A 23,699-nucleotide genomic window follows, 5' to 3' on the forward strand; every position below is an offset into this window, starting at 1 on the left:
CAACTCAGTAAAATATTCCATGTGAGAAATGTAACACAGCTGAGCTCTGCAGAAGAACAGGCTGTCACTGCCCTGGTACCTCTGCACTCTGCACTCCCATCCCAACATCCCACAGAGATCCCACAAAGCCACATCCAAGCCCATTTCCACTGCCTCTGTCCCAGACACCAAGTGTGCCTTTCAAAACTAAAAACTGAAGTTTGAGCTGCCCTGTCCAAGCCCCCGCAGAGCCTCCCCCAGAGCCCTGCCCACGAGCCCTGCAGGCCTCTGCTCCATCAGCAGGAATTCAGCACTCCAGGAGAGGGGCAGGAGCTTTGATCAGGAGCTGGGAGAGCAGTGGCTGTGCTCTGCTGAGGGGATTGGATGGCCTGCAGCATCAGGGGCAGGGCTCACTCCCCTTTCCCTTTCCACATGCTCCCTGTGCAGGGAGGGGAGGCCCCTACAAAGCCAGACTTTGTCCCTCTGGGAGCTGCAGCTCCACAGATGATGTAATTTGCTAATGACCAGATTTGTTGTCCCCTCCACGTCACTCCTGGCCTGTCACCCTGCCAAAGACCAAAACAAACCCGGGGCAGGAGATAGGCAGGATGAAAGTCTGCAGCACTTTGTGCCTCACGAGTGCAGGGCCGTGTGAGCACCACCAGGGAGTGATAATGGATGGATCAGCAGAATTCCACAAAGCAGGAGCTCTTCAGCCTCTCCTCTGTACTTACTGGTGGGCATTGTGCAAGTTTATCAGCTGCCACCAGCTGGACGTTCAAGTGTTTGCTTTGTGACTTCCCTCTGGACTTGATCAGTCGCTGCAGAACCTGCCAGCAGGAAAGGGCAAAAGGTGAGTTTGAGGATCATTCATCTCCCTAAAGCTCAGCCTGGCCTCCCCCTGAGGGATTACCAAGGGCAGAAGCTCTCCATAAAACGCTGCCCTTGAATATCCCAAACCTTTCTGATAACCCTTCTGAGAACTGGGAACATTTCCCTCTGGATCATGTTTGAGCCCTTGAAAAATTTCAAATGCATCTCTGCTTTATCCTCCTTTAAGTCCTAAGTTATTTGTGACAATAGAGAAGCATGAAAATTATATTTATAGAGAATTATCTGGATTGCTGGATGGACTGTAGCACACCAGCAGTGCTTTATGTCACTTTTTCTCCTTTTCAGGTGCAGATTCCACACTGCCCATTCCCACCCTGCCTTCCAGCTCCCTCCTGGATTTTAAGGTGAGGAATTACCTTTGGAGAGGACACCTTCACATGGACAATAATTGGTGCTAGAGATGTCTTGATAAGCTGTGCAGGGTGGTTTATGGTGTCTGCATCCAGGACAACCAGCTGCAAGGACCTGGCCAGCTCAAAGATTCTTTCAATCTCACTCTGCACTTCAGCTGCAAAGGAAAACAAAGCAGGTGAGACCACTGGGATAAAAACCCTCACCCACCTACTGTCACAGACTCCACATGTGAATTGATGGCATTGCCATGAAATAACAAATAAATAAAACCTGTTACCTGTACCTCTAGTGCAAGCACTCACTCACAATGGCAGAGATTTGGAATTTGGCCTTTTTTTCTTTTTTACCAAACCCAACTCCTCTTAGGTCCTGGGAAGGTGTCCCAGAGAGCAGGATGCTGGAATACACATGATCCACAGAAATTTCCACCCTTGTGGAAGGAAGAATCACACAACCACAGAACCATCAAGGCTGGAAAAGACCTCCAGGATCATGGAGTCCAAATAAAAATTCCTCAGGCCACTGTTCCCCAGCAGTCCTGACACTCAGGAGAGGAGCAGGACCCAAAGCCTCACAGCCAGACTGCAAAATTCAGCTGTAACTGCTCAGAATTAAACACACAACTGGTCCCAGGGTCAGGAATGACATTTCCTTGGCTGGACAAGTGAAAGCTCTTTGGCTCCTTGTATGTGGAATTAAAAGCACAGGGCTGGGAAGGAGGAGGAGCTGAGAGGCCAGCTCAGGATTGTGCAGTAAAATGCTGTAGACACATTTAAATCTGCACCACTGCTGGGGTCTTGGGAGTGGCTGGAGCTGAGCCAGGGGAGGCTCAGGGTGGATTTCAGGGCAAGGAGCAGGCACTGCCCAGGATCCCCAGGGAATGGGCACACTCCCAAGAGCTCCAGGAGCGTTGGGACAGCACTCCAGGGATGCCAGGGTGGGATTTTGGGGTGTCTGTGCAGGGCCAGGAGCTGCATCCATGATGCTGTGGGTCCCTCCCAGCTCAGACTGGAAGGCTGGATTGGTGTCCTGTCCCCCTGTGTGTAAGCCCAGCCTAACTGCAGCTGTGGCAGGGCCTTACCTAGGCTGGACCTGGTGTTGGAGCGCTCGATGATGGCCCTCTTGCTGGGGTTATTGAGCACAGACCTCTTGGCCAGGGAGATGTCAGCTGTCACTCTGGTTATGGATATCCTGGCAGGAGAGCACAGCACACACAAACACAGGAGTGGGATTTCCACAGGCACAGCCCATTCCAAAGGGCAAACCCAACCAAACACGCTCAGGCATGTTTGCAGATGAGTTATGGCATCATGAAAGAACAAATGAACAGAACTGCTGGGTGACTGGGATGTGTTTCCTATTCCCTGAGCCCTGGCATGGAGTTCCTGCTATTCTCCTTCGTGCATTAATTAACTTTCCTCCTCCCAGCTCACTCATCTCCTGCATGAATTTACACAGTGCCATAAATGCTGTGAGTTATGTGAGGCTTGGGGCACCCAGAGCAAGGGAGCTGCAATGAGGCAGCACTTCCTCTTCCCCAGAGTTACACCAGGAGTAAACCCAGCCCAGCTGACAGGGAGCTGTGCCAGGGGCTGGGATGAGCAGGAGAAAAGGAACTGCAGCTCTCTGGGCTGCCTGAACTCAGGTTTAACTTCACTGCAGCTCTTTAACTTAAGGCAGATGATTTATTTACTTCATCTGTCAGTGAGTTAGAAAGACACAAAATGTTACAAAGCAAAGACCACACAATTCCTTTGAGTAAAATCCAATTAGGAGGCCTGGGATGAGCAAGGAGCCAGGAAAAAGTGGAAAGAAAGCAAGCTGGGAATGACCAGCAGTTTTTGCACAGCACCCAAGATTTATGCAGCTCTAAGTGGAATTTTCAGCTTCAGGGTTCTTTTTATGCAGCTCTAAGTGGAATTTTCAGCTTCAGGGTTCTTTTTAAAGAAGTGCAGTTATTTTTCTGTATAATACATAAATAAATGTACACAGTGGAGGCCAAAGGTAAAAACGAGTTTAAAATAGAAATGAATGGACTGTGGGCCTTGGGCTCAGTGGCCAGCAGGGGAGGTTGCAGCTACAAAGAAGCACTGGCAAAGCCAAGGGAACTCAGAGGCAGGGAAGGAGTCAGGTCTCTCTGATGCCTCTGGAAAGGCTCTTCCTTGGACACTCAGCTCCTTCCTTGGTAATGTGGACCTCTCCCAGAACTGCAGAAGAGATGGAAAGAAAGAAAGAAGAAAGAAAAGGGAGGGAGGGGAAAGACCACAAAGCCATAAAAGTTGGCAGAAGGACCAAGGAGCAGCTTTTTCCTGAGTTCCTCAGAGCTAAAATCAATGGTGCCAGGCTGCTGGTGGCACTGAGCTCTCCACTGCTGAAATTTCATACTCCACCTGATCCAGCTGCCAATACTGCTGATGGAATTGGGACTTCCAGAAAATCACTTGAGCTGAGCAGCTCAGGACAGGCCAGGAGAGGAGAGACTTTGCACAGAAGTTGATCATTGAATGTTCTCTCTGAGCTGTTTAGGGATCAGTTCAGCACTGCCACCTCCTCACTCCTGAAATCCATAAATCCTGCTCCAGCTCTTCCACAGAACATCCTTTTCCCTGCCCTGGTGGTGTGGGTATTTCAAAGCTGACTCAGTGTTATGTGTTACCAGAACAGCCTCTTTTCCCAGCTGGAATATCCTGAACTAACTGGGAAGGGCAGAACATCCCAAAGATGCAGCAGACACCCTCAAGGACTGAGGTGATGCCATGGACCAAGCCAGTGCTCCCAGCAAGGAAATCCCAATTATCCTCTACAGATCACCAGGAAATGCTCCAGCTGAAGATGAACCCTCCTGACAATTCTTTTTCTGTATTTGATTTCTCAGCATTTCCTTCTTCCAACCACCCTTTTCAGTATTTTTGCCTACTTAAGGCAGTCAAAATAAAATCTCATCTAAGGAATATTTTAGAGCTGATTTTTCTGAGATGTTGGGAAGACACTGAGACAGAATTCTTGTGTTAAACTAAGAAATCCTAGCCCAGCCATGGCAGAAATGCAGACATGTGCACCCCTAGTAACACATGAGCTGTGTCCCACTCTTCAGTGGTGACACAAAGCCAGAAAATCAGCTTGGATCATGCAGCAAACCCTCTGGCATGAAAAGAAAATAAAATAATTGACTGAAATGTTAGTAACACATGGGCAAAGCAGCATGAGAAGGACAGAGTTTCTCACCTCCCATCAAACCTGTGCTTCAGGAAGTCAAAGAGAGCTTTCTGCATCATGTCTGTCACCTTGGCAGAGGGGAGAAGATTGAGCAGGGGGATGGACAGGGAGAGAAAGAAGCCAAAAGGAAGGAAAGAGGTGAGTAGAAGGCAGGGATACAGCCACCAATCCACACCCTTGCTGGGCAGCACCATCCCAGTGCCACATCCTGCCACCACAGCACTGGGCAATGAATCCCTGAGGTTTCCTGGCTTTTCCAAGTGCAGAGCTGCCCCTGGGTGTGCTCCTGTCCTGAGCTGCTCTGAGCCCTCCTCCTCAGCCCTCTCAGCATCCCAAAGCTGCACAGCAGGGCACAGCCACGGGGGATGTTTGCTGGGCACAGCACCCGGGCTGCTCTGCCTACACAACACTGGCACAGTGGCCTCCAGAGCTCAGGGATGCTCAGGGATGGATCTGTCCTGCTGGGGCTGCTCTCACAGAGGGATGACAGCAAAAAGATGCCACGTTCCCACTGCTCAGCCCCAAGAGCTGCCATGCCTGCCCTCTGATTTATTGAGCAGCTCCTTGTCCCTTGCAGGACAGCTCAGGCTGACAATTATTATCTGCCAGGCCAGGCAGCAGCTTCATCAAAGCCCCCAGGCCTCTCTGCCAGTTTATTTCCCTCCTTCCAACTGATTCCTTCAGCATTTAGCCAGGAAAAAAACAGTCAAAATAAATTCCCCCAAGAAAGATCAAGTATTTTTGTTATTGAAATTAATATTCTGTGTTACCCTTTCCACAGATCTGTATGTTCAAGGTGTTGTGTTTGGTGTTGTTTTATTCAAAAAAAGAGACAGGGTGGCAGATTTGAAGAGGTTTTTATGAACCAACAGCCTCTCTCCCCTCCAAACTCAAGAGGTAAATTGATCTGTGGTGCAGCACAGAGGGAATTTACTCCTGTCAAAAAACTTCCCCATCAAATTAAAAGGCAGAGAGCAGAACATGAAGTACCTGCTCTGCTGAGCTGCACCTTCAGTCACTCTCACATAAAAACAATGCCAGAACACTGCATTGTGCCAGGGCTGCCACCTCCCCAAAAGAACCATTCCAATATGTTTAATAATATCCTATCAATTACTGACAACATTAATTAAGCTTAATGAAGTATGTCTTTGATTTTATGTTCATTTAGTTCCCGGTTCAGCACTTCCCAGATGGTTGAGCTCCCTGAATTGCCCTGCTAAAAGTCTCTGCTTGTTTTAGCACGTGGTAAATGCTCACTTGAACCTGCAGCAGCCCAAAACAAGGCTGTCCTGGTTATCTGGGCACATTATCCTGCCCACTCCCACCTGGGCAATCTTTTAGGAGGGTTCAAGGTTCCTTTGCAAAATATTTGAATTTATTAATAAAGTGAAAAAAGGAGATCAACAAGGAAGCTCCTTCAAATGTTTTGCTAATTAAGTTCAAAGGATGGGCTGGTTTGATGAACATTTTTCATGTGTAGAGTCCAGCTCATTAATTTGACTTCTTGCAGCAGACACAAATTCTCTTTTTTACTTGGTTTAATCAGGAACGAGTGCACTGCAAAGAATGGATTTGCACTGTGCTTAAAACAGTACAATTCAGAAGTAACCCTTAGCTCTTCCAGAACATTTTGGTAATTATTTAAGCTAAATCACTTGAAATTATCATAAACCAGTTGCACTGAGCCGCACACAGAATTACTGAGGGTGATCAGAGATAATGAAAGTTGAATTAATTGCAAACACCTCAGTCCATACCTCATAGCCTTTGAGTGATGGGCCCACCAACACCACAGGTCTCATTGATGGCACTACATCATAGGGGGGAATATGTTCTGTCTGGAGGGAAAAAACAACCCTTCAGGTCATCAGGCAAACAAACCCACAGAGAAACCCTGGCAAAGGTGAATTAGGAGGAAATAAAACGGAAACAAAAGCATTACTTACCACTTTTTGTTTCTGTTTTGCTAGAAGACCAAATGAGAACTTGGTTAAAACACACCCAGGCAAGCAGAAATCCCTTTGCCAAAGCACTTTGATTTCTGTCTGAGCACCTCCCTCTGCTCAGGCCTGACTAAACTGGGCAATCTGTGCATTAAACTGGACAGTCTGCATTTAACTGGGCAATCTGTGCATTAAACTGGGCATTCCATACATTTAACTGGGCAATCTGTGCATTAAACTGGGCATTCTATATATTAAACTGTGCATTAAACTGGGCATTCTATATATATTAAACTGTGCATTAAACTGGGCATTCTGCATTAAACTGGGCATTCTATACATTAAACTGGGCAATCTGTGCATTAAACTGGGGCAGCTGCCACTGCTCCCAGCCCTCAGCAACTCCAACAGGCTGGGGAGAGTTGTCCTCCTCCCCTGTGCATGCAAACACATCTCAGTTACTCAGCCAAGTGGACAACCTGCATTTCTCATGTAGGGTTTCTTGACAGAATTATTAGCAAGGGTTTCCTTGAATAAATCCTGTCTTACCTGTGGCTGTAGGTGTGGCTCGAAATGTGCCAGAGACCATCTCTCCAAGGCTTGAAGAAGAATTGCCACTGGATTTCCTGCAGCAGCAGAAAGACCCCCATTAACAGCAGGCACCCCAGAATGTGGGAGGTTTTGGGGAGGAATTGTCCCATGAGGAATCACAAGGTCATACCAACATAAATGACTCTAACTAAAAAAGCTAAATATTAACTTTTTTATCGTTATAATATGGAATTTTATCATACAAATCCAGGAGCATCTCACTGAACTCAGTAATTTCTCTGTATATTGAGACCCACTGGCTGCTCCTGAAGTTGTGTCAAAAATTATAGAAGAAATTTGGATGCTGTTCAACCATTCTGAAAGCATTTCCCAGGTTTATCTCCCAGACTTTTTTCCAGGGATTTGCAATCTCCAGGTCTGGCAGGTGGAGGCTCAAAAACCTCAGGCTGGAAGATGAAGAATAAAGGATGGCAAAGCTGATCTTACATAGTCTGGTTTGGGCCAGTGTAGCCATGATATTTTCTGAAAAATCCTTTCCTTAGGAATTTTCCTCCTGAGAAGCTGAGAGGCCTCAGGAGCAAAATGTACCCAATGGTTATCTGCTGCTGTGGAATGCAACAGGTGCAGCTGGGATTGGGCTCATGTGGGTGTTTGTAATTAATGGCCAATCACAGCCCAGCTGGCTCAGACTCTCTGGTCAGTCACAAGATTTTATTATCATTCCATTCCTTTCCTTGCTAGCTTTCTGATGAAATCCTTTCTTCTATTCTTTTAATATAGTTTTAATATATAATTTTCTTTTAATATAATATAGATCATAATATAACAAATCAGCCTTCTGAAACACGGAGTCAAGATTCTCATCTCTTTCCTCATCGTGGGACCCCTGTGAACACCAGCACAGGCCAAAATGGAGAAAAAAGGAAAAATGGAAGGAAAAACCCATAACCTAAGAAAAGCTGGGAAAAAATCTGGGAGACTTTGAGCCCAAGTTGACTTAAGGCCACGGGCACACAAAGCTCTCAGAAACTCCTGTCATTATCCCTCACTGCTCTTTCCTGCAGTCAAACCCATTTCTGTATCTCATCACCAACGTCTCCCGCTCTCCGTAAATCCGCCCTTCCAGCGGGAATCCCAAACCCAACAGTGCAAATGCCCTGCAATAAAGCAGCAGCAGCAGGTGACCTTTGGAAATCCTGCCTGGGCTGAGGGAGGACTGGAGGTGCTTTGCAAAGGGCAGGCTGTGCTCACCCCCCGTGGAAGCGGCCTCTCTTCTGCTCCTGCTGGATGCGGATGTTCTCCAGGCGCAGCGGGCTCGGGATGAAGCCGATCTCGCAGCCCTCCTTCACCAGCCTCCCTATCCACCAGTCGTTGTTGTATTTCTGCAACACAGCGAGGCTCCTGCCCACTCCAGCTCCCACACTCCCTCCCTTCGGTGCCTCCTCTTGGAGGTTACAGCTCTTACAGCAGGCCAGGGTCATGGGTGACAGGGCCTGTCAGCCCCAGCTGCAGCCAAGCTGAAAACCCTTGAATTCTGGTTACATTGCATTATACACTTTTCTTTACTGAGCATCTTAATACATAAGAACCAATCTATACCTTTACTTTTACCTACAGCCTATCATGACTGCTGTCATTAACATATTATGGTCAATACTATCCAATCACATGAGTTACTATGGTACAGTTTAAGCTTAAAGTTGTTTTTCAGTTTTCTTGCAGTGGAAAATTCTTAAACCTTTTTTCTACTTGCTACATGGACATGTCTTGTTTGCCTGTGCTATCTTTCTGCTTGGTAAAAACATCCTTTTGTTTGTGGTCAGCTTATCCTTTGCTCTAAGTCATAAAGTCTCTTTCCAACTTGACATAACCTTTCCCTTCTTAGCTGTCCAGCAAGACTGGCTCAGCAATTCTCAATTTACACATCTATTATTTTTCTATATCAAAACTTGCTTCCATCTCTATTTCATCCTCAGGTCCTACATTCAGAGATCTTTCTGCCAAGCACACATATCTGTGAGACTTTCCTGTCCAAGTTCCATCCTTCCCAACAGCTACCCACACCCCTTAGCTCCACTCTGGATAATGAACCAGGCTCATGTGTGAGAGCGCAGCACCGAGGCCGTTTCCCCTCATCCTGGCCCTTGCTGGTTTAATTTCGAGGTTGATTTAATGAGCAGAACTCATTTCTTTGAGCTAAAGCCACCAAACAACCTCCCAGCAGCAAACATAAAAATAACACCTCCAGCTTCCCATCAAATATTGCTTGTCGTATTTAATGGTCTAGACAAAAGATCACCACTTTCCCTTCCTCCTCTCCAGGTATTTGTAGGAATGTTATTAACAGGTTATGACAGATGAAGAGAAAAATTCACCTTTAGGAGAAAACTTCAATATATACTTAAAGCACAGCATTTTATCATTGACCTTTAGTAACATATATTCTTCTGCTTTATTGAAAGTCTGGTCTGTCCCTAATGATGGCAAAATGAAAAGCAGGATCCTGGTGGATATTGGAGTGGAAAAGGATTTGTTGTATCTGCTGCCAGCAGAGCTTTTGAAGAAAAGTATCTGAAAAGCCTCTCCTCTGTTCTGCTTCATTAGGCAGCTCGGTGTTCAAAAGAAACATTGCTTTTCACAACTGACTCTGGAGTCATTAAGAGCAGCACGAGTGAATGGGTTTTGTTTGCTGCCTCGAGGAAAAAGCCATCACAGAGATCTCATCTTCGAGATCATCCCTGCTCCCGGCTCCACATTTGCAAGCACTTCAGCTCCTGCAGGAACACAGAAACACCCAGGCCCTGCTGTCAAAGGTGCAGCAGTGCCTGGTGATGGCTCTGAAACACAGAGACCCGGCCCTGAAAAATAAATGGGTTTTTATCAACCCAGATGGCTGAACATGAACCCAATCAGAAATATGAACATGTAATAAAAACTAAGGGAATGCAACCCTCATATGCTGAAAAACCTCTTTATCCTCTTTGATGTATTTAGGCAAGAGGTTCCATGATTTGATCATTCCAGCCAAGTATTTATTCCTCCTGTTGTTCTGACCTTGATTCACGCAGTGGCACTAAGCAAAGCTTTATTTGAAGTATGTTAAGTTACAGAACCACTTCCAGTCTGTGAAGCAGACAAATCCTTCAGGATTCAGCATCCTGCTGCTGGAAATCAGTGAACTGATTGAGAGGCTGTGGAGCCCCCACCCCTGGCAGTGTCCCAGGCCAGGGCTTGGAGCAGCCTGGGACAGTGGGAGGTGTCCCTGCCCAGGGCAGGGGGTGGCACTGGATGGGTTTTAAGGTCCCATCCAACCCAAACCAGTCTGACTCTACAAAACCTGAGTTCCAAGGGCACTGCCTGCTCCATTTTGGCTCCAAAGGCACAGCCTGACCATGGCAATCTTTCTTCATGGACCTCTGAGTGATGCCTCCAGACATGGGATCAGCATCAGCCCCTCTGGAGAGGGACTGGGGACAAGGGATGGAGGGACAGGAGCCAGGGAATGGCTCCCAGTGCCAGAGGGCAGGGATGGATGGGACATTGGGAATTGGGAATTCCTGGCTGGGCTGGGATTGCCAGAGCAGCTGGGGCTGCCCCTGGATCCCTGGCAGTGCCCAAGGCCAGGCTGGACAGGGCTTGGAGCACCTGGGACAGTGGAAATGTCCCTGCCCATTTCAGGTCCCTTCCATCCCAAAGCAGTCTGGGTTATGCTGAGAGCACCTGAACACACAAATGCCAAGGCTGCAGTGAGGAACACAGGATTTATCTGCATTGGGTCATCCCCTCCCCTCTGTCAGTCTGTGTGTGGGAGGAGCAGGCTCCCTCCCCTGGTTGCCATGCCCATGATTCCTTCTGCTCTGTCAGGAATTGTTGCCATTCCATCCTTTAAGCAGGCACACAATGTATGGTTTGGAGGAGACAGATGAGACATACAGGACACAGCCTCAAAATAGCAGCTCCTCACTCACTGCCTCTGCTCCATCCTGCCAGAGGGTGACCTGACTTTGTACCCAGCTCAGCAACATTCCAAAACCTGGAATCACTGAAAAAACAAATCCTGCCAAGCCTTTCTGCAGCATGGGGAGCCATTCCCCAAATCCTGCTGAGCTCCAGCTCCAGGCAGCAATTCTGTGGATCCTGAGCTGTCAAACACCAGTACCCAGATGGTTTCCAGCTCAGTGGCACTGTGATCCTGGGTTTTTAGACCTTGGGAGACAACTCATGGAATGCCAAGACATGGATTTGGGACACTTGTCTGCAAAGATGTACAGGGCAGCATGACAGGAGCTTGGAGTGTGCAACTCAATCAGTGTCCTGACAAGAAAGGTGGCCACGTCCAGGGAAACCAGGATTAAAAACTGGGAAAAGGGAATTTACTGCCTTTCCCTCTCATCAGGGAGAGGGGGTGTGGAGCAATTCCCTGTTCCAGCACCAGAGGAGGGGCAGCAGCAGGTGTTTTCCTCCTGAATGTGCTCTGTCTAAGGGAGATCAGTGCTCTGGAGTGATGATGAACACGTGTTCAAAGAAAGACACAGATGAGCACTGAACACCCCAAAATAAACCCAAAATGCAGAGATGAAAAAGTGCTTTTGCAAGCTGCAAGCCTCTGTACCAATCCACAGCACAACAGGGGGTTATGCAAATGTGGAGGGCTCACTTCAGATAAAAAATTGCATAAAATATGCTCAGCATGCAATAAAATGCAATTTTCTTTACCAAAGCCATACTCAGGGCTCATTTATTCCATTTTTTCCCTTATTTTTGCATCTGTCCTCTTCAGGATTTTCTTTGCATACTGCATTATCCTAAGTGTTACTTCCTCTCTGGAAGGGAGCCTATCTGGTGCTTTTTTGAAGACCTCACATGACCTGGTGCTGCTCCATGGAATCCTTAGTGCTCCACGGAATCCCTTTCTCCTGCACCATCTCTGATCCATCACAAGCTGGTTCTGATGAAAAGAATCTGAACCTTTAAAGGTGGGATGCATTTCCTATTCCCTGAGCCCTGGGATGGAGTTCCTGCTATTCCCCTTAGTGCATTAATTAACTTCCCTCCTCCAAGCTCACTCAAATAATAAAGGGCATTATTTCCTTCCTGAGTGATGAAATTCCAACCTGTTGGTTACACCAAATGTTGCAAAAGGGCAGGACAAGCACCCCAGGGTGCAGGAACTCCAGGAGGGATGAAGAACCAGCTCATCCTCACTGTGCCCTCCTGGATATGGCTCAGCTGTTCAAATCAAAGCCCTTGGCCTGTAGAAAGAGTCCCTTTCCCATCCCCCTTTCCTGGGCTTTACCTCTTTAATGTGGAGGAAGTCCTTGGCATCGAAGGAGATGGCAGTGCTGGGGACAGGGACATCTTCATCCAGAGCCCCACAGTAACTCACGTTGGTCTTGACAGCAAATGCTACTGGTTTGGACTGCAAACAGAAAAAAACACATCAAAAACACTGGGAACTTCTCATCTATAAAAAATCAGCCCTAATAATTTCACCCAGGCCAGCAGAGCTCAGCTCCTTGGAGAATATCCCCATTTAGAGGAGAATTTACACGAAATTCCCCAAACACCTTCTCTGCAGATCCTTTGACTCAACATTTCAGGAGGAAGTGTGAATGTTACCAGCAGGCAGGAGGCACCTCCATGACTCAGTGGGCAGAACACACCTTGGCCCTCTCCAGCTGGATGGCTGCTTGCTGCTCCCTTTCCTGGCGGATTGCTTCCCTGTCCTCTTCCAGAGAGACATCAGAGTCTGAGGGTCTGCTCGTGTACGAATCTGCTGAGCCCTGAAAGGAAAGCCAGCTCACTGACAAAGCACAGGTGAGGAGCAGAAACCCCCTCCCAGTCCCATTTAAAAAGTACTTTAAGTGCAATTGGTTTCTTTGTGTTTTTGGAGTGATTTTTTACAAAGACAAAAATGCTGAGAAAACCTCTCTCCTTCACTTTCTTACTGACACAGTAAAATCCAGCTCAGCTCTGGGCACTGTCCAAAAGTCTTTATAATATTCATATCCTGTTTGACAGCCTCAGACTCAGGATTGTCAAGGGTTAGGTCACATCAAATATAATTAAGGAATTATAAGGCCTGGTTTGAATCATCCCTGCCCATGAATATGCTCTGTTGTGTAAGAGCTTTGTTCCCATTCACACAGAGGTTTCTTCTGGGCTTCCAGGGGGAAAAAGTGGTAAAGATGACATTATTAAAGCTGCTCAACAGCTCAGTACTGATGTGACATGAAAGCAGCATGTTCAGGCAGCAGCAGAGAGCATCAGCCTGCAAGGGGGGAAAGAAGGTGCTGCCACAGTTGGATTTTTGCCATTTTTTGGACATTTTTCAGGATACCTGGCAAGCCCTGAAGTGTGGAGTGGCTCCTCTCTTTGTAGAGGCCAGCCTGACTCCAGCATCCCACACACCTGATCTTTATGTGTGTGGGGCCAGTGGAAAAACAGAGCTTTAACCTTGTAAAACAGAGAAGATTTACTGCTGATCAGTCTGTGGCTCTGTGTGTTCCACGAGAGCCACTCTACAGCATTATATCCTGATTCTTTTCTTTCCTACATTGTTTTATATCCTGCAGCACAGGCACTGTACAATTCAATATTCTTACTGTCCACGTAAAGTCACATAATCTTAAATACTGCTGCGAACACATGGCCATCCCTGTGGATCCACATCCATCCCTATGGATCCATGGCCATCCCTGTGGATCCCTGGGCACTGCTGTGGATCCATGTGCATCCCTGTGGATCACATCCATCCCTGTGGATCCACATCCATCCCTATGGATCCATGGCCATCCCTGTGGATCCCTGGGCACTGCTGTGGATCCATGTGCATCCCTGTGGATCACATCCATCCCTGTGGATCCACATCCATCCCTATGGATCCATGGCCATCCCTGTGGATCCCTGGGCACTGCTGTGGATCCATGTGCATCCCTGTGGATCACATCCATCCCTGTGGATCCATGGCCATCCCTGTGGATCCATGGCCATCCCTGTGAATCACATCCATCCCTGTGGATCCCTGTCCATCCCTGTGAATCACATCCATCCCTGTGGATCACATCCATCCCTGTGTATCCACATCCATCCCTATGTATCCATGGCCATCCCTGTGGATCCCTGGGCACTGCTGTGGATCCATGTGCATCCCTGTGGATCACATCCATCCCTGTGGATCCACATCCATCCCTGTGGATCTCTGTCCACTGCTGTGGATCCATGTCCATCCCTGTGAATCCATGTCCATCCCTGTGAATCACATCCATCCCTGTGCATCCATGTCCATCCCTGTGAATCCATGTCCATCCCTGTGAATCCACGTCCATCCCTGTGAATCCATGTCCATCCCTGTGAATCCACATCCATCCCTGTGAATCTACATCCATCCCTGTGGATCCACGTCCATCCCTGTGAATCCACATCCATCCCTGTGAATCCACATCCATCCCTGTGGATCCACATCCATCAGGATTCTGCTGGCTCAGAACCACAGATGAGCCTGTGCTCTATCCTTGTTCCATACTCATTTGGGGAAAGGCAGATTCCTCCAGGCCAAATCCAGTGGGATTTGCCAACAGGAGCTTCACACCCAGCCGTGATTTTAAACACAGCAGAAAATTCCTTCCAGGACATCCTGCACCCAGGGAGAGCTGGGAGGGGCTGGGAAAGGCTGGGAAGATGCAGAGTCCAGGGTCCTGAGCTGGAACAAGGGCAGCATGGCCAGGCTGAGCAGTGGCATCAGGAGCTGGCAGCAGCTCAGCTCTTCCCAGCTGGGAAGCTGCACATCCTGCTCTTCCTTCTGCTTCCTCGGGGATGGAGCACAGAGCAGGGAACTGGGCAGCCACAGAGCTGGGCCAGGCCTCACCCAGACACCTCTCAGTGCCTGAGCCCCTTTGCATGGGGAAATTCCTGCTGTGCCCACCCTGAGCTGCCCTGGGCCAGCCTGAGGCCGTTCCCTCTGCTCCTGTCCCTGTGCCCTGGGAGCAGAGCCCGACCCCCCCGGCTGTGCCCTCCTGGCAGGGAATTCCAGAGAGGGAAAAGATCCCTGGGGATCCTCCTTGGCTCCAGCCTGAGCCCCTGCCCAGCTCCCTCAGGGATTCTGCAGCCCCTGCCCGGCTCCCTCAGGGATTCTGCAGCCCCTGCCCAGCTCCCTCAGGGATTCTGCAGCCCCTGCCCAGCTCTGTTCCCTTCCCTGGCTCCGCTCCAGCCCCTCAGGGTGCCTCTTGTCCCAGAGCTGTCCCTGGAGGTGCCCCAGCAGTGCCAGCACAGGGATGGGCACTGCCCTGGGGCTGTGTCACACTGGGGCTGGCACAGCCCAGGGGCCTCTTGCCCAGCTGGGCACCCCTGGGGCACTGCTGGCATTTACTCACTGAGGTCTGCTGTGCTCCAGCCCAGCTCAGGGAGGGGATTTAACCAGAGCAGAGCCCTGTGCTGGACGCACGGTGCCCACACTGGTTTGAGCTGGTGTGTGTTGAGCAGTGATGTCTTTGCTGCTGTCAGGAGAGCAGAGGCTGAGGCAGAGCTGCTGCTGCTGCCAGGCCACCCCCGGCTGCTCTGCGTGCCAGGCTGAGCGAGCGGTGCCCGTGTGCCAGGTGCCAGGCGTTGGTACAACCCCAGCCCCACGATCCCCGCTCTCCCAAGGCTCTCCCAGCAGGCAGTGCCTTATCTGGAAGCTGCAGCCCCAGGACTGTGACTCACAGGGTGCTGAGCTGCAGCAGCGCGCTGAAAACCAGGCACCCTTCTGCAAATAGCAGCAAGAGGGGCAGAAAAGGAGCCAAACTCGTACTGAATTTTGGGTTCTGTTTGAAATGTTTGACTGGAGATCAGGATTATTGCCAGAAATATTGTGGAATATTGACAGAATATTGCCCAACAATCCAACACAAACACTGCTGTCTGCTCAGCACCAAGTGCAGGCAGTTCTGCTCTTACAGCTCCTACTTGCTGAAACTGCAAGAGGGAATGAGAGATACAGAAAGAGGAAAGCCATTTCCCATCTTTTTTTGTATACCAAGATGTTCCTAAAGAGAGAATTTGTTAATGGAAAGGGTGCCACAGACATATTTTCTGAAAAATCCTTTCCTTAAGATTTTTTCTCCTGAGAAGTTAAAAAGCCTCAAAACCAAAATATGAACAGTGATTGTCTGCTGCAGTAAAATGCAACAAGAAGATCTTTGGATTGATCCATGTGGTTGTTTCTAATTAATGGCCAATCACAGCCCAGCTGTCTGGACTGTCTCAGTCAGTCACAAACCTTTGTTATCATTCTTTTTCTATTCTTAGCTAGACTTCTGATAAAATCCTTTCTTCTATTCTTTTAGTATAATTTTAATACAATATATATCATAAAATAATAAATCAAACCTTCTAAAACCTAAAGTCAACATTCTCCTCTCTTCCCTCACCCTAAAACCCCCTGCACAAAAGGGTGGTCAGACACTGACAGAGGCTGTCCAGGGAAGGGTGGAGTTGCCATCCCTGCAGGTGTCCAGGCAAGGACCTGGATGTGGCTCTCAGTGCTCTGGGCTGGGGACAAGGGGAGGGTTTGGGAGGGCTTTTCCAACCTTGGTGATTCTGGGATTCTCTAAAAAGTCCCTTTAACTTCTTTATTTTCCCACTGCTTAGAGCAACAGCCTGGTCATTTGGGGATATCACCTGTGCCCACAGTTTCACACGTAACATTTGAGGACAAATCATCAATCCCACACTTACCTAACCCCAATCCCACAACCCTCTGGGAGACAGAGGAACTTTGGCAAGTGGGGCCTCAGTGAGTTCAGGTGACATCAGATTTGGCAATTTGAAAGAAACAGGCTTTTTTAGATAATTACATTATTCAAGGCAATGAAAGACTTGTTGCTTACTTCACAGCCTTTATGCTTTGGGTTCCTGTGAATTCATTTTTTGTGCAATTTATTATTTATTTTCTCCCTCTCTCATCGACTAATGTAATTTCAGCTTAGCTAAAAACGTGGAGGTTTGAAGCAATCCCAAAAATGCCAGGGTAAAGAGAAGGGTAAAGCAGAACAAACAGTGGGTCTGCCCATTTTTATTCTCCTGCCCACTGACTGGTCTTGCACGTGAGGCTGCTGGGAGGATGTGCCAAGGTGGAAAGGGTGACACAACATTCCTGGTGAATGGGGATATCCCAGCATTTCAGGGAGGAGGAGGAGGAGACTGAATCCTCTTCCTGGGCACTACAGCATCCAGCCACATCCAGCCTTTGTGCTCACTGAAGGAATCATCAACCTTTAGCTGTTACAGCTGAAAAATAAACACTTACTGAGCTTGCAAAGAACTTTCCCCCAAGTGCCATAGCTTCACAGCTCTCCCTCCATCCCTAAGGAATGCTCTGTCCCACTGCTAGTGCAATTAAAGCAGCAATCCATTAGCAGCTCCAATCAGCCAGATGACAGGCAGCCTCCCCTGAAAAGATTTAGGGTGCTGTGGGTCCATCCCAACCCAGAGAGCTTTTGGGGAAACATCCCTGCTCACAGGGAGCTCCTGCCCTCCCCTGGCACTGCACTGGGCACACAGGGAGCTGTGCCAGCTCTGCTGGGACAGGGGGATGGCAGTGCAGAGCTCAGAGCTCCCCCAGGCACCCAGGGACTGGGAAAGTGGAGCTGGGATGATATCCCAGCTGGGGACAGCACAGAATGCTTCACCCTCTGTCCCACCCTCTCACCTCCTCCCCAGCACCAACCCCAGCTGGCACCTCCCAGCTTCCCCACAGGTTTTTGGATACTCAGGGCAGTCTCATCCTGCAAGACCCAGGAAGCCAAATTCCCACAGATCCCAAAGGTCCTGATCCTGATGCTGAACTCAGAGATTACCCAAGCAGCTGAACCAGAGGTCACTCCAAAGCTTTGAAACTGGTCAGAAGCTCAACTAAACACTTGAGCAGACATGGAATCACAGACTGTTTGGGTTGGAAGGGACCTTACAGCTCATCTCCTTCCAGGCCAGGGACACCTTCCACAAGCCCAGGTTGCTCCAAGCCCCAGTGTCCAACCTGGCCTTGGGCACTGCCAGGGATCCAGGGGCAGCCACAGCTGCTCTGGGAAACCAGAGCCTCAGCATCTTCCCAGAGAACAGTTCCCAATTCCCAATGTCCCATCCCTCTGGCACTGGGAGCCATTCCCTGGCTCCTGTCCCTCCATCCCTTGTCCCCAGTCCCTCTCCAGCTCTCCTGGAGCCCCTTCAGCTCCTGCAAGGAGCTCTGAAGTCTCTCCAGAGCCTTCTCTCCCCCAGGCTGAACACCCCCAGCTCTCCCAGCCCTTTCCCTGGCAGGAAGCTTCCATCAGCCCATCGTCCCTTTCCCCCAAGACAAATCCATCACAAACTGGAGCCTCAGCTCAGCAAAAGCCCAAGTGTGCTCAGGCCTGTGCAAGCTCCTGGGAGAATGGAGGCCACGTCCCTCCCTGACGAGGTGCCAGAGCTCCTGACACAGCACAAGGAGAGCAGACAGGCACAGGCATGGCTGCAGGGCCATATGCTGCCATATGCCATGGGTGTTCCAGAAACCACTCAAAACACCCCACAAAACCCACAGGAGAGTTATTCTCTGGGGAAGCAGCTCACTCCAAGCCCCAACACAAAGATCTCCCTGGTCCAGGTGCATAGGAGCAGGTTTAACTCACAGGTTACTACCAGAAGTATGTCATGGAGATGGGGGTCACAGAAAATAAGTATTGACTCATTTTCACCTGAAAACAGGAACCAGAAGTTGAAGACTTAAGAAACCCCCACATTTTAAATACCAGTGGCCACCACAGTTGGTGCTCACCTCATCCCAGCACTCAGGGTGGGCAGCTAAATTTAATTACTGGGCAGGTGATGTAATTAATTAAAAAGCAAACACAAACCAGTGGGGATCTCTTCCTTTGGCGTGAAAACCTCGCTGTGCTGCAATGGAAACCGGGGCCAGGAAAATCTGTGTGTGCCCAGCAAAATGCTGCAGAGTCCTGCCCAGGCTGGGGGAGCATTCCATGGGGGCTGCAGCAGGGAGAGCACAGCATTATTCCCACCTGCAAAGGGGTGCACAGATCACACCTGCAGCGTTCTGGAATTCTTAACATCCCCCTCAAACTACAAAATCCATTCCAGCTCCTGCAATGTTAAACAGGGAGGTGCAGGAGCAGAGAGGTTCAGTGGGACTTTTCCACAAATCCCCACGGGGATGTGGCACTGGGAGCCCAACCAGGACAAGGTTCAGTTCCCAAGGAAATGATTTTCTTGCTGAATCCCCAACACACACAAGGCAGCTGCACAACCGCTTGGCACCGAGTTGTGATTTCAGAATCAAATGCTCAGCAATTATTTCCTTCTATATGTTTGGTAAATTTAGTTAAGACAACTCATTAGGTGTCTCAGCAATTTGGAAATTACTAGGTAGTTAGAACATGGTTTTTTCTTTGGGAATACTAATTGTTAGAAAATAGGGCAATTCTTCCAACATTTCCTGATCTCTTTTTCTTTTACCCTGGATTTCAAATCTTGCAGTCTATCTCCTTTCTCCAGCTGCCTTCAGTTCGGCACAGATTGTGTTGCCACATTTAAGAAACAGAGCTTAAAAAAAATCCTGGTAATATATATCTCTATTTACTGCCAAAATACTCCCATCTCTTTTGGTAATGTTCAAATGAACATGCAAGGCACAAGATTCTGCTTAGCAGGCACTGCAGGTACACACAAAGCCTGAGGGAGTGGTTAGAGAACAGATGAGCTGCTCTGAACTTTTCCCTTTTTGCAGGTGAAAAATCCAGATCTTCCTCCACAAAATAACACCCAAAGCTCCTTTCCTGCAGTCTCAGAGCCAAGGGACAGGTGAGGATCACAGCCAGAGGGACGGCCACAGGCTCAGGCGGTTCTCACCCAACAAAGTGATCCAAATTTGAACACACAAACCTTTCCAATTCCATGGTTTTGTTCAGCCACAAAGCAGCAAAGATCTGCCTGGGAACGCTCTGATCTGTGCTTTATTCCAAATGCAGGTTGTGAGACCTGGGACTGAATCAACACCTGAACACCTCCAGCCTGAATTTTGCTTCACCCTCTGCAGCTGGTCCCTCTTTTTCAGGAAAGCTATTCAGCAGTCCCAGGAGAGGAAAAAAGGTACTATTTTTCCATGATAAAAGGCTCCAAACTAAAGCTGACACGGCACAGAGACACTGCTTTATTTTTTCTAATTGCTTCAGCTCTTGAAAGCATTGAATGATCTTCCAAAGGCTCTGGGGATGCTGCTGCTGTTGGGTTTGATGAAACCTGATAATAAAAGTGCACCTGGTATCCTAAATCAGCTCTCCTGTGAGGAGGATGCTCTGTGTCTGTCCCACATAACGCGCTGGGAAGGCAAGAATGTTCCATAAGTCTCCAGGAAGAAAAAAATAATTACAATACTGCCCCCAAACGAAATTCAATCATCCTCCCAAGTACCAGGCATCTGTGGCTGCCATATGTGGTCTGCCACAGCATTCCCTCACACATGCAGGCTTCAGCCAGGAAGTGCAGGAATAACGTGGTGGGTTCCTAAACCACCCTCCAATCACCCTCCTGTGATGGGAGGGAGAGCTCCTGCTCAAAAAAATAATCACACCTCCAGCCAGCTCCATGTTACTGCACCAGGGATGTTTAACCTGGGATCTGCACGAGGATCAGCTCCCATTGCTCCTCTTATTTCACTCTGTTCCAGTTTATCTCTATCTCCCTTTTGGCTTCATGTGGCTTAGCTTGGTTTGCTCTCCCTGGGGCTCTCCTGTCCCCAGGTCACCTTTGGGAGAACCAGGATGTGCTGGAATCTGAAATGCAGGGAACTCTCAGAACTTTGGATTTGTAAGACAAAGTTTAGAATTAAGCACAGGATTTGATCTGAGACCTTGGAAAAGGTTTCTAAACTCAGGTGCTAGAAGCAAGAATGTGGATTTATAGTTTGAAGTAGAGATATGTTAAGTAGAAGAAAGTTTAGAGTTTTAGAGTTTAAGATATAGAGAAAATAAAAGCAGTTCCAGAGGTGAACAAGGAGTTTAGGAAGCAGCACTGTGGGTTTGTGTGCCATAACATGATGGCTAAGAAAGCTCACACACGAGTCCATAAGATGAAATATTTAAAGATTGGGTCAAAAGCATAAATATCCTTGTTGGCAGTGCTTTATTGGTCAATAGATCCTTTAAAAGTCCTGTGACTGAGGGTCTTGGGACCTTCTGGGCCATGCAGTGAAGATGTGAGCCCAACTCACCCTTCCTGCCTGTGCAGAAGAAAAACAAACCACATCATTTAAAAACTCAGAGCTCCCATCTCTAACTCATTTGGAATTCCTTCAAAATCCCCATAAGGATGACCTGTGCCAAGCGGGGCCTGCTCTCAGACACCACAGAATCCCAGAATCCCAGCCTGGTTTGAGCTGGGAGGGACCTTAAAGCCCATCCAGTGCCACCCTTGCATGGCAGGGCCACCTCCCACTGTCCCAGGCTGCTCCATCCTGGCCCTGGGCACTGCCAGGGATCCAGGAGCAGCCCCAGCTGCTCTGGCAATTCCAGCCCAGCCAGGAATTCCCAATTCCCAATGTCCCATCCATCCCTGCCCTCTGGCACTGGGAGCCATTCCCTGGCTCCTGTCCCTCCATCCTTGTCCCCAGTCCCTCACTTTACAATCCCCTTTAGGATACTGGAAGGCCACAGGGAGGTGTCCCCAAAGCCTTTTCTTCTCCAGGCTGAACAAAGGAAGAATTTCAGTTTATTCTCCTGGAAGACTGATCAGCAGCACCCATTCATTAGCTGAAACGATTTTTCAACTTCCCAACAAATAAAACCAGCCCATCTCTTTCAAGCACACATGGAATACTTCATGTCCCTTCAGTCCCCCAAGCAGGGGTGTGCAGCACAAGAACCTTCAGGGTATTCCCCATGTGAGGAATGAAGTGGAATTTTCCTCAGTGCTGAGAAGATCCTTGCCACCTGTCTGCTTTCACTGCATGCTCTTCCTAATTCCAACAGCTAATTTCAAGAATATACATCTTTTTTTAAGGATTTTGATGATTACAGTGTCCTGATTTTCTTCTGGAGTGGTGTCACCACTTCCCACACCATCAGGCTTTACACAACCAAAATAACCCTGAATATTTATTTTACTTTTTTTCAACAGAAGTGGTTTAGAACATCACAGAATCAGACAGAACCCAACTCCCATCTTCAACAGAATTATAGGAAAATGACTTTGTTTCAAATGTTCACACTGGGTAGTGAATGGGAAGGAATTGTGACGTGCTGGGAGGGCATTGCTGAAATGAATTTCACACTGCTTAATTTAAGCCAAGCAACTGATGGAGCTTGGGCCTAAGCTGGGTATGTTGTGTTATGTTTTGTTTTTAATTAGCTCCTTCCTTCCGAAAGCTTCCAAAGCAGGAGGTTTAGAAGCTGCTTTAAACACTGATAAATGAGGCTTACAAACAGAGAATTTTGATTTTTGGTTTTTTTACATTTTGTACTTTTTTTTTATTTTTATTTTTTTTTTCCCAAGGAGCTGCCATGATCTCTGCTTACTTTTCTTGCAGCAAATCCTGAAATCACTTGACTGCTGAACCTACAAGAAGCTCTTCTGGACTGCTAGGCATCTCTCAGGAAGAAAAAGCCCTAATTTTCCAAGTGCTGAGCAGGCTGCAAATAGCAACTCCTTCCCCCGAGCCCTTGCAATCCAAAAGCTCAACGTGCTGAGAGCAAAATCCAAGAGAAAGGACATTTTGCTGTCACCTGCTGAGGTAATATTTGAGTGACACTTTATGGTCCTTCATTGCTGTAATCAACCAGGGAGCCCAAGGACTTTCTAGGACTTTGCTGCCCACTGGGAATTCACAGGGATGGGGCTGGGAATTCAGTGGGGCCAATTCCAGCAGCTCTGGGAGCACTCTGAGCTCCCCCAAAACTGGTTGGTTTTTATCATTACTGCACAAAATGGGGGGAAATATCCCCCACTGATAATTCTGCTGTTCCCACATCTGCTCCTACTCGGGTATTGCTCCACACACTGAAAACAAAACACTGTTGTGAGAGGGATTTGTTGTTATCAGTATTCCCAGGTGGTTTGTGAGGACCAACAGAACACAGGACAAACAACCAAGCAACTGTTATTTTGGGAAATGAGAAGCAGGAACAAAGAAATACCCAAGGTTTTCAAAAAATCTGGGGATGCCACTGGCAAAATAGTCTCTCCATGTATTCCCTGCTGGGATAAATGGGAAGGTAGTAATGATAGGTGGAAACACAAACCCACAAGGAGGGAACAGCCAGAACTTTGTGCTACATCTCAACTCCAGCCACTATAAATCTTTTTTTTTCTTTTTACACAGTGTGAACATATTTTCCCAAATTCTTATGACTTTCTGGTCATCAGGGCCCTCAAACCCAGCCCATTCTGGGATTTGGTGACTGACAGTAATTTAGAGAGTTAAACATTAAAAATTCAAAGACAATTTTTGAATTTTTTAATAACTGCCTTCAGTTTTATCTACAAAATGGATTCTTAATGAAATATCTTAGGAGAAACAATAGTTTAATATTCCTTCTTGCCTGCAACCAACAAGCATTCCCATCAAGAAAAAATCCTTTAGGAGTCACTATGTTACTCACAACCCTTTTGATTTGGCATAAGCAATAACTAAGAAAGACCCTGATGGTCTCATTTTGTGCAAAAACTCCTTCTCCATCACAGTTCTCATATGCACCAGTACACACAAATCTGCAGGAGCAAACAGGACAACTTTAA

General features: G+C 48.0%; 1 protein-coding gene across 3 annotated transcripts in view; it reads right to left on the minus strand.

Annotated features, from left to right (window-relative positions):
• The window catches only part of CACNB4 (calcium voltage-gated channel auxiliary subunit beta 4), a 46,316-nt gene that overhangs the window by 9,945 nt on the left and 12,672 nt on the right, over nucleotides 1-23,699 (minus strand). For all 3 annotated transcript variants that reach the window (XR_010783968.1, XM_066554030.1, XM_066554031.1), the window contains exons 2-11: nucleotides 12,605-12,724; nucleotides 12,238-12,360; nucleotides 8,193-8,323; nucleotides 6,939-7,015; nucleotides 6,393-6,412; nucleotides 6,204-6,284; nucleotides 4,453-4,511; nucleotides 2,309-2,418; nucleotides 1,230-1,381; nucleotides 714-809 (exon numbers count right to left, since the gene is read on the minus strand). Coding sequence is in view for 2 of the 3 variants with exons in the window: in XM_066554030.1 (XP_066410127.1) it covers nucleotides 714-809; nucleotides 1,230-1,381; nucleotides 2,309-2,418; nucleotides 4,453-4,511; nucleotides 6,204-6,284; nucleotides 6,393-6,412; nucleotides 6,939-7,015; nucleotides 8,193-8,323; nucleotides 12,238-12,360; nucleotides 12,605-12,724 (969 nt within the window). In the remaining variant the exon portion in view is untranslated. The remainder of the gene's footprint in view (nucleotides 1-713; nucleotides 810-1,229; nucleotides 1,382-2,308; nucleotides 2,419-4,452; nucleotides 4,512-6,203; nucleotides 6,285-6,392; nucleotides 6,413-6,938; nucleotides 7,016-8,192; nucleotides 8,324-12,237; nucleotides 12,361-12,604; nucleotides 12,725-23,699) is intronic.

This window comes from Molothrus aeneus, chromosome 7 (genome assembly GCF_037042795.1).
Source record: "Molothrus aeneus isolate 106 chromosome 7, BPBGC_Maene_1.0, whole genome shotgun sequence".
NCBI lineage: Eukaryota > Metazoa > Chordata > Aves > Passeriformes > Icteridae > Molothrus > Molothrus aeneus.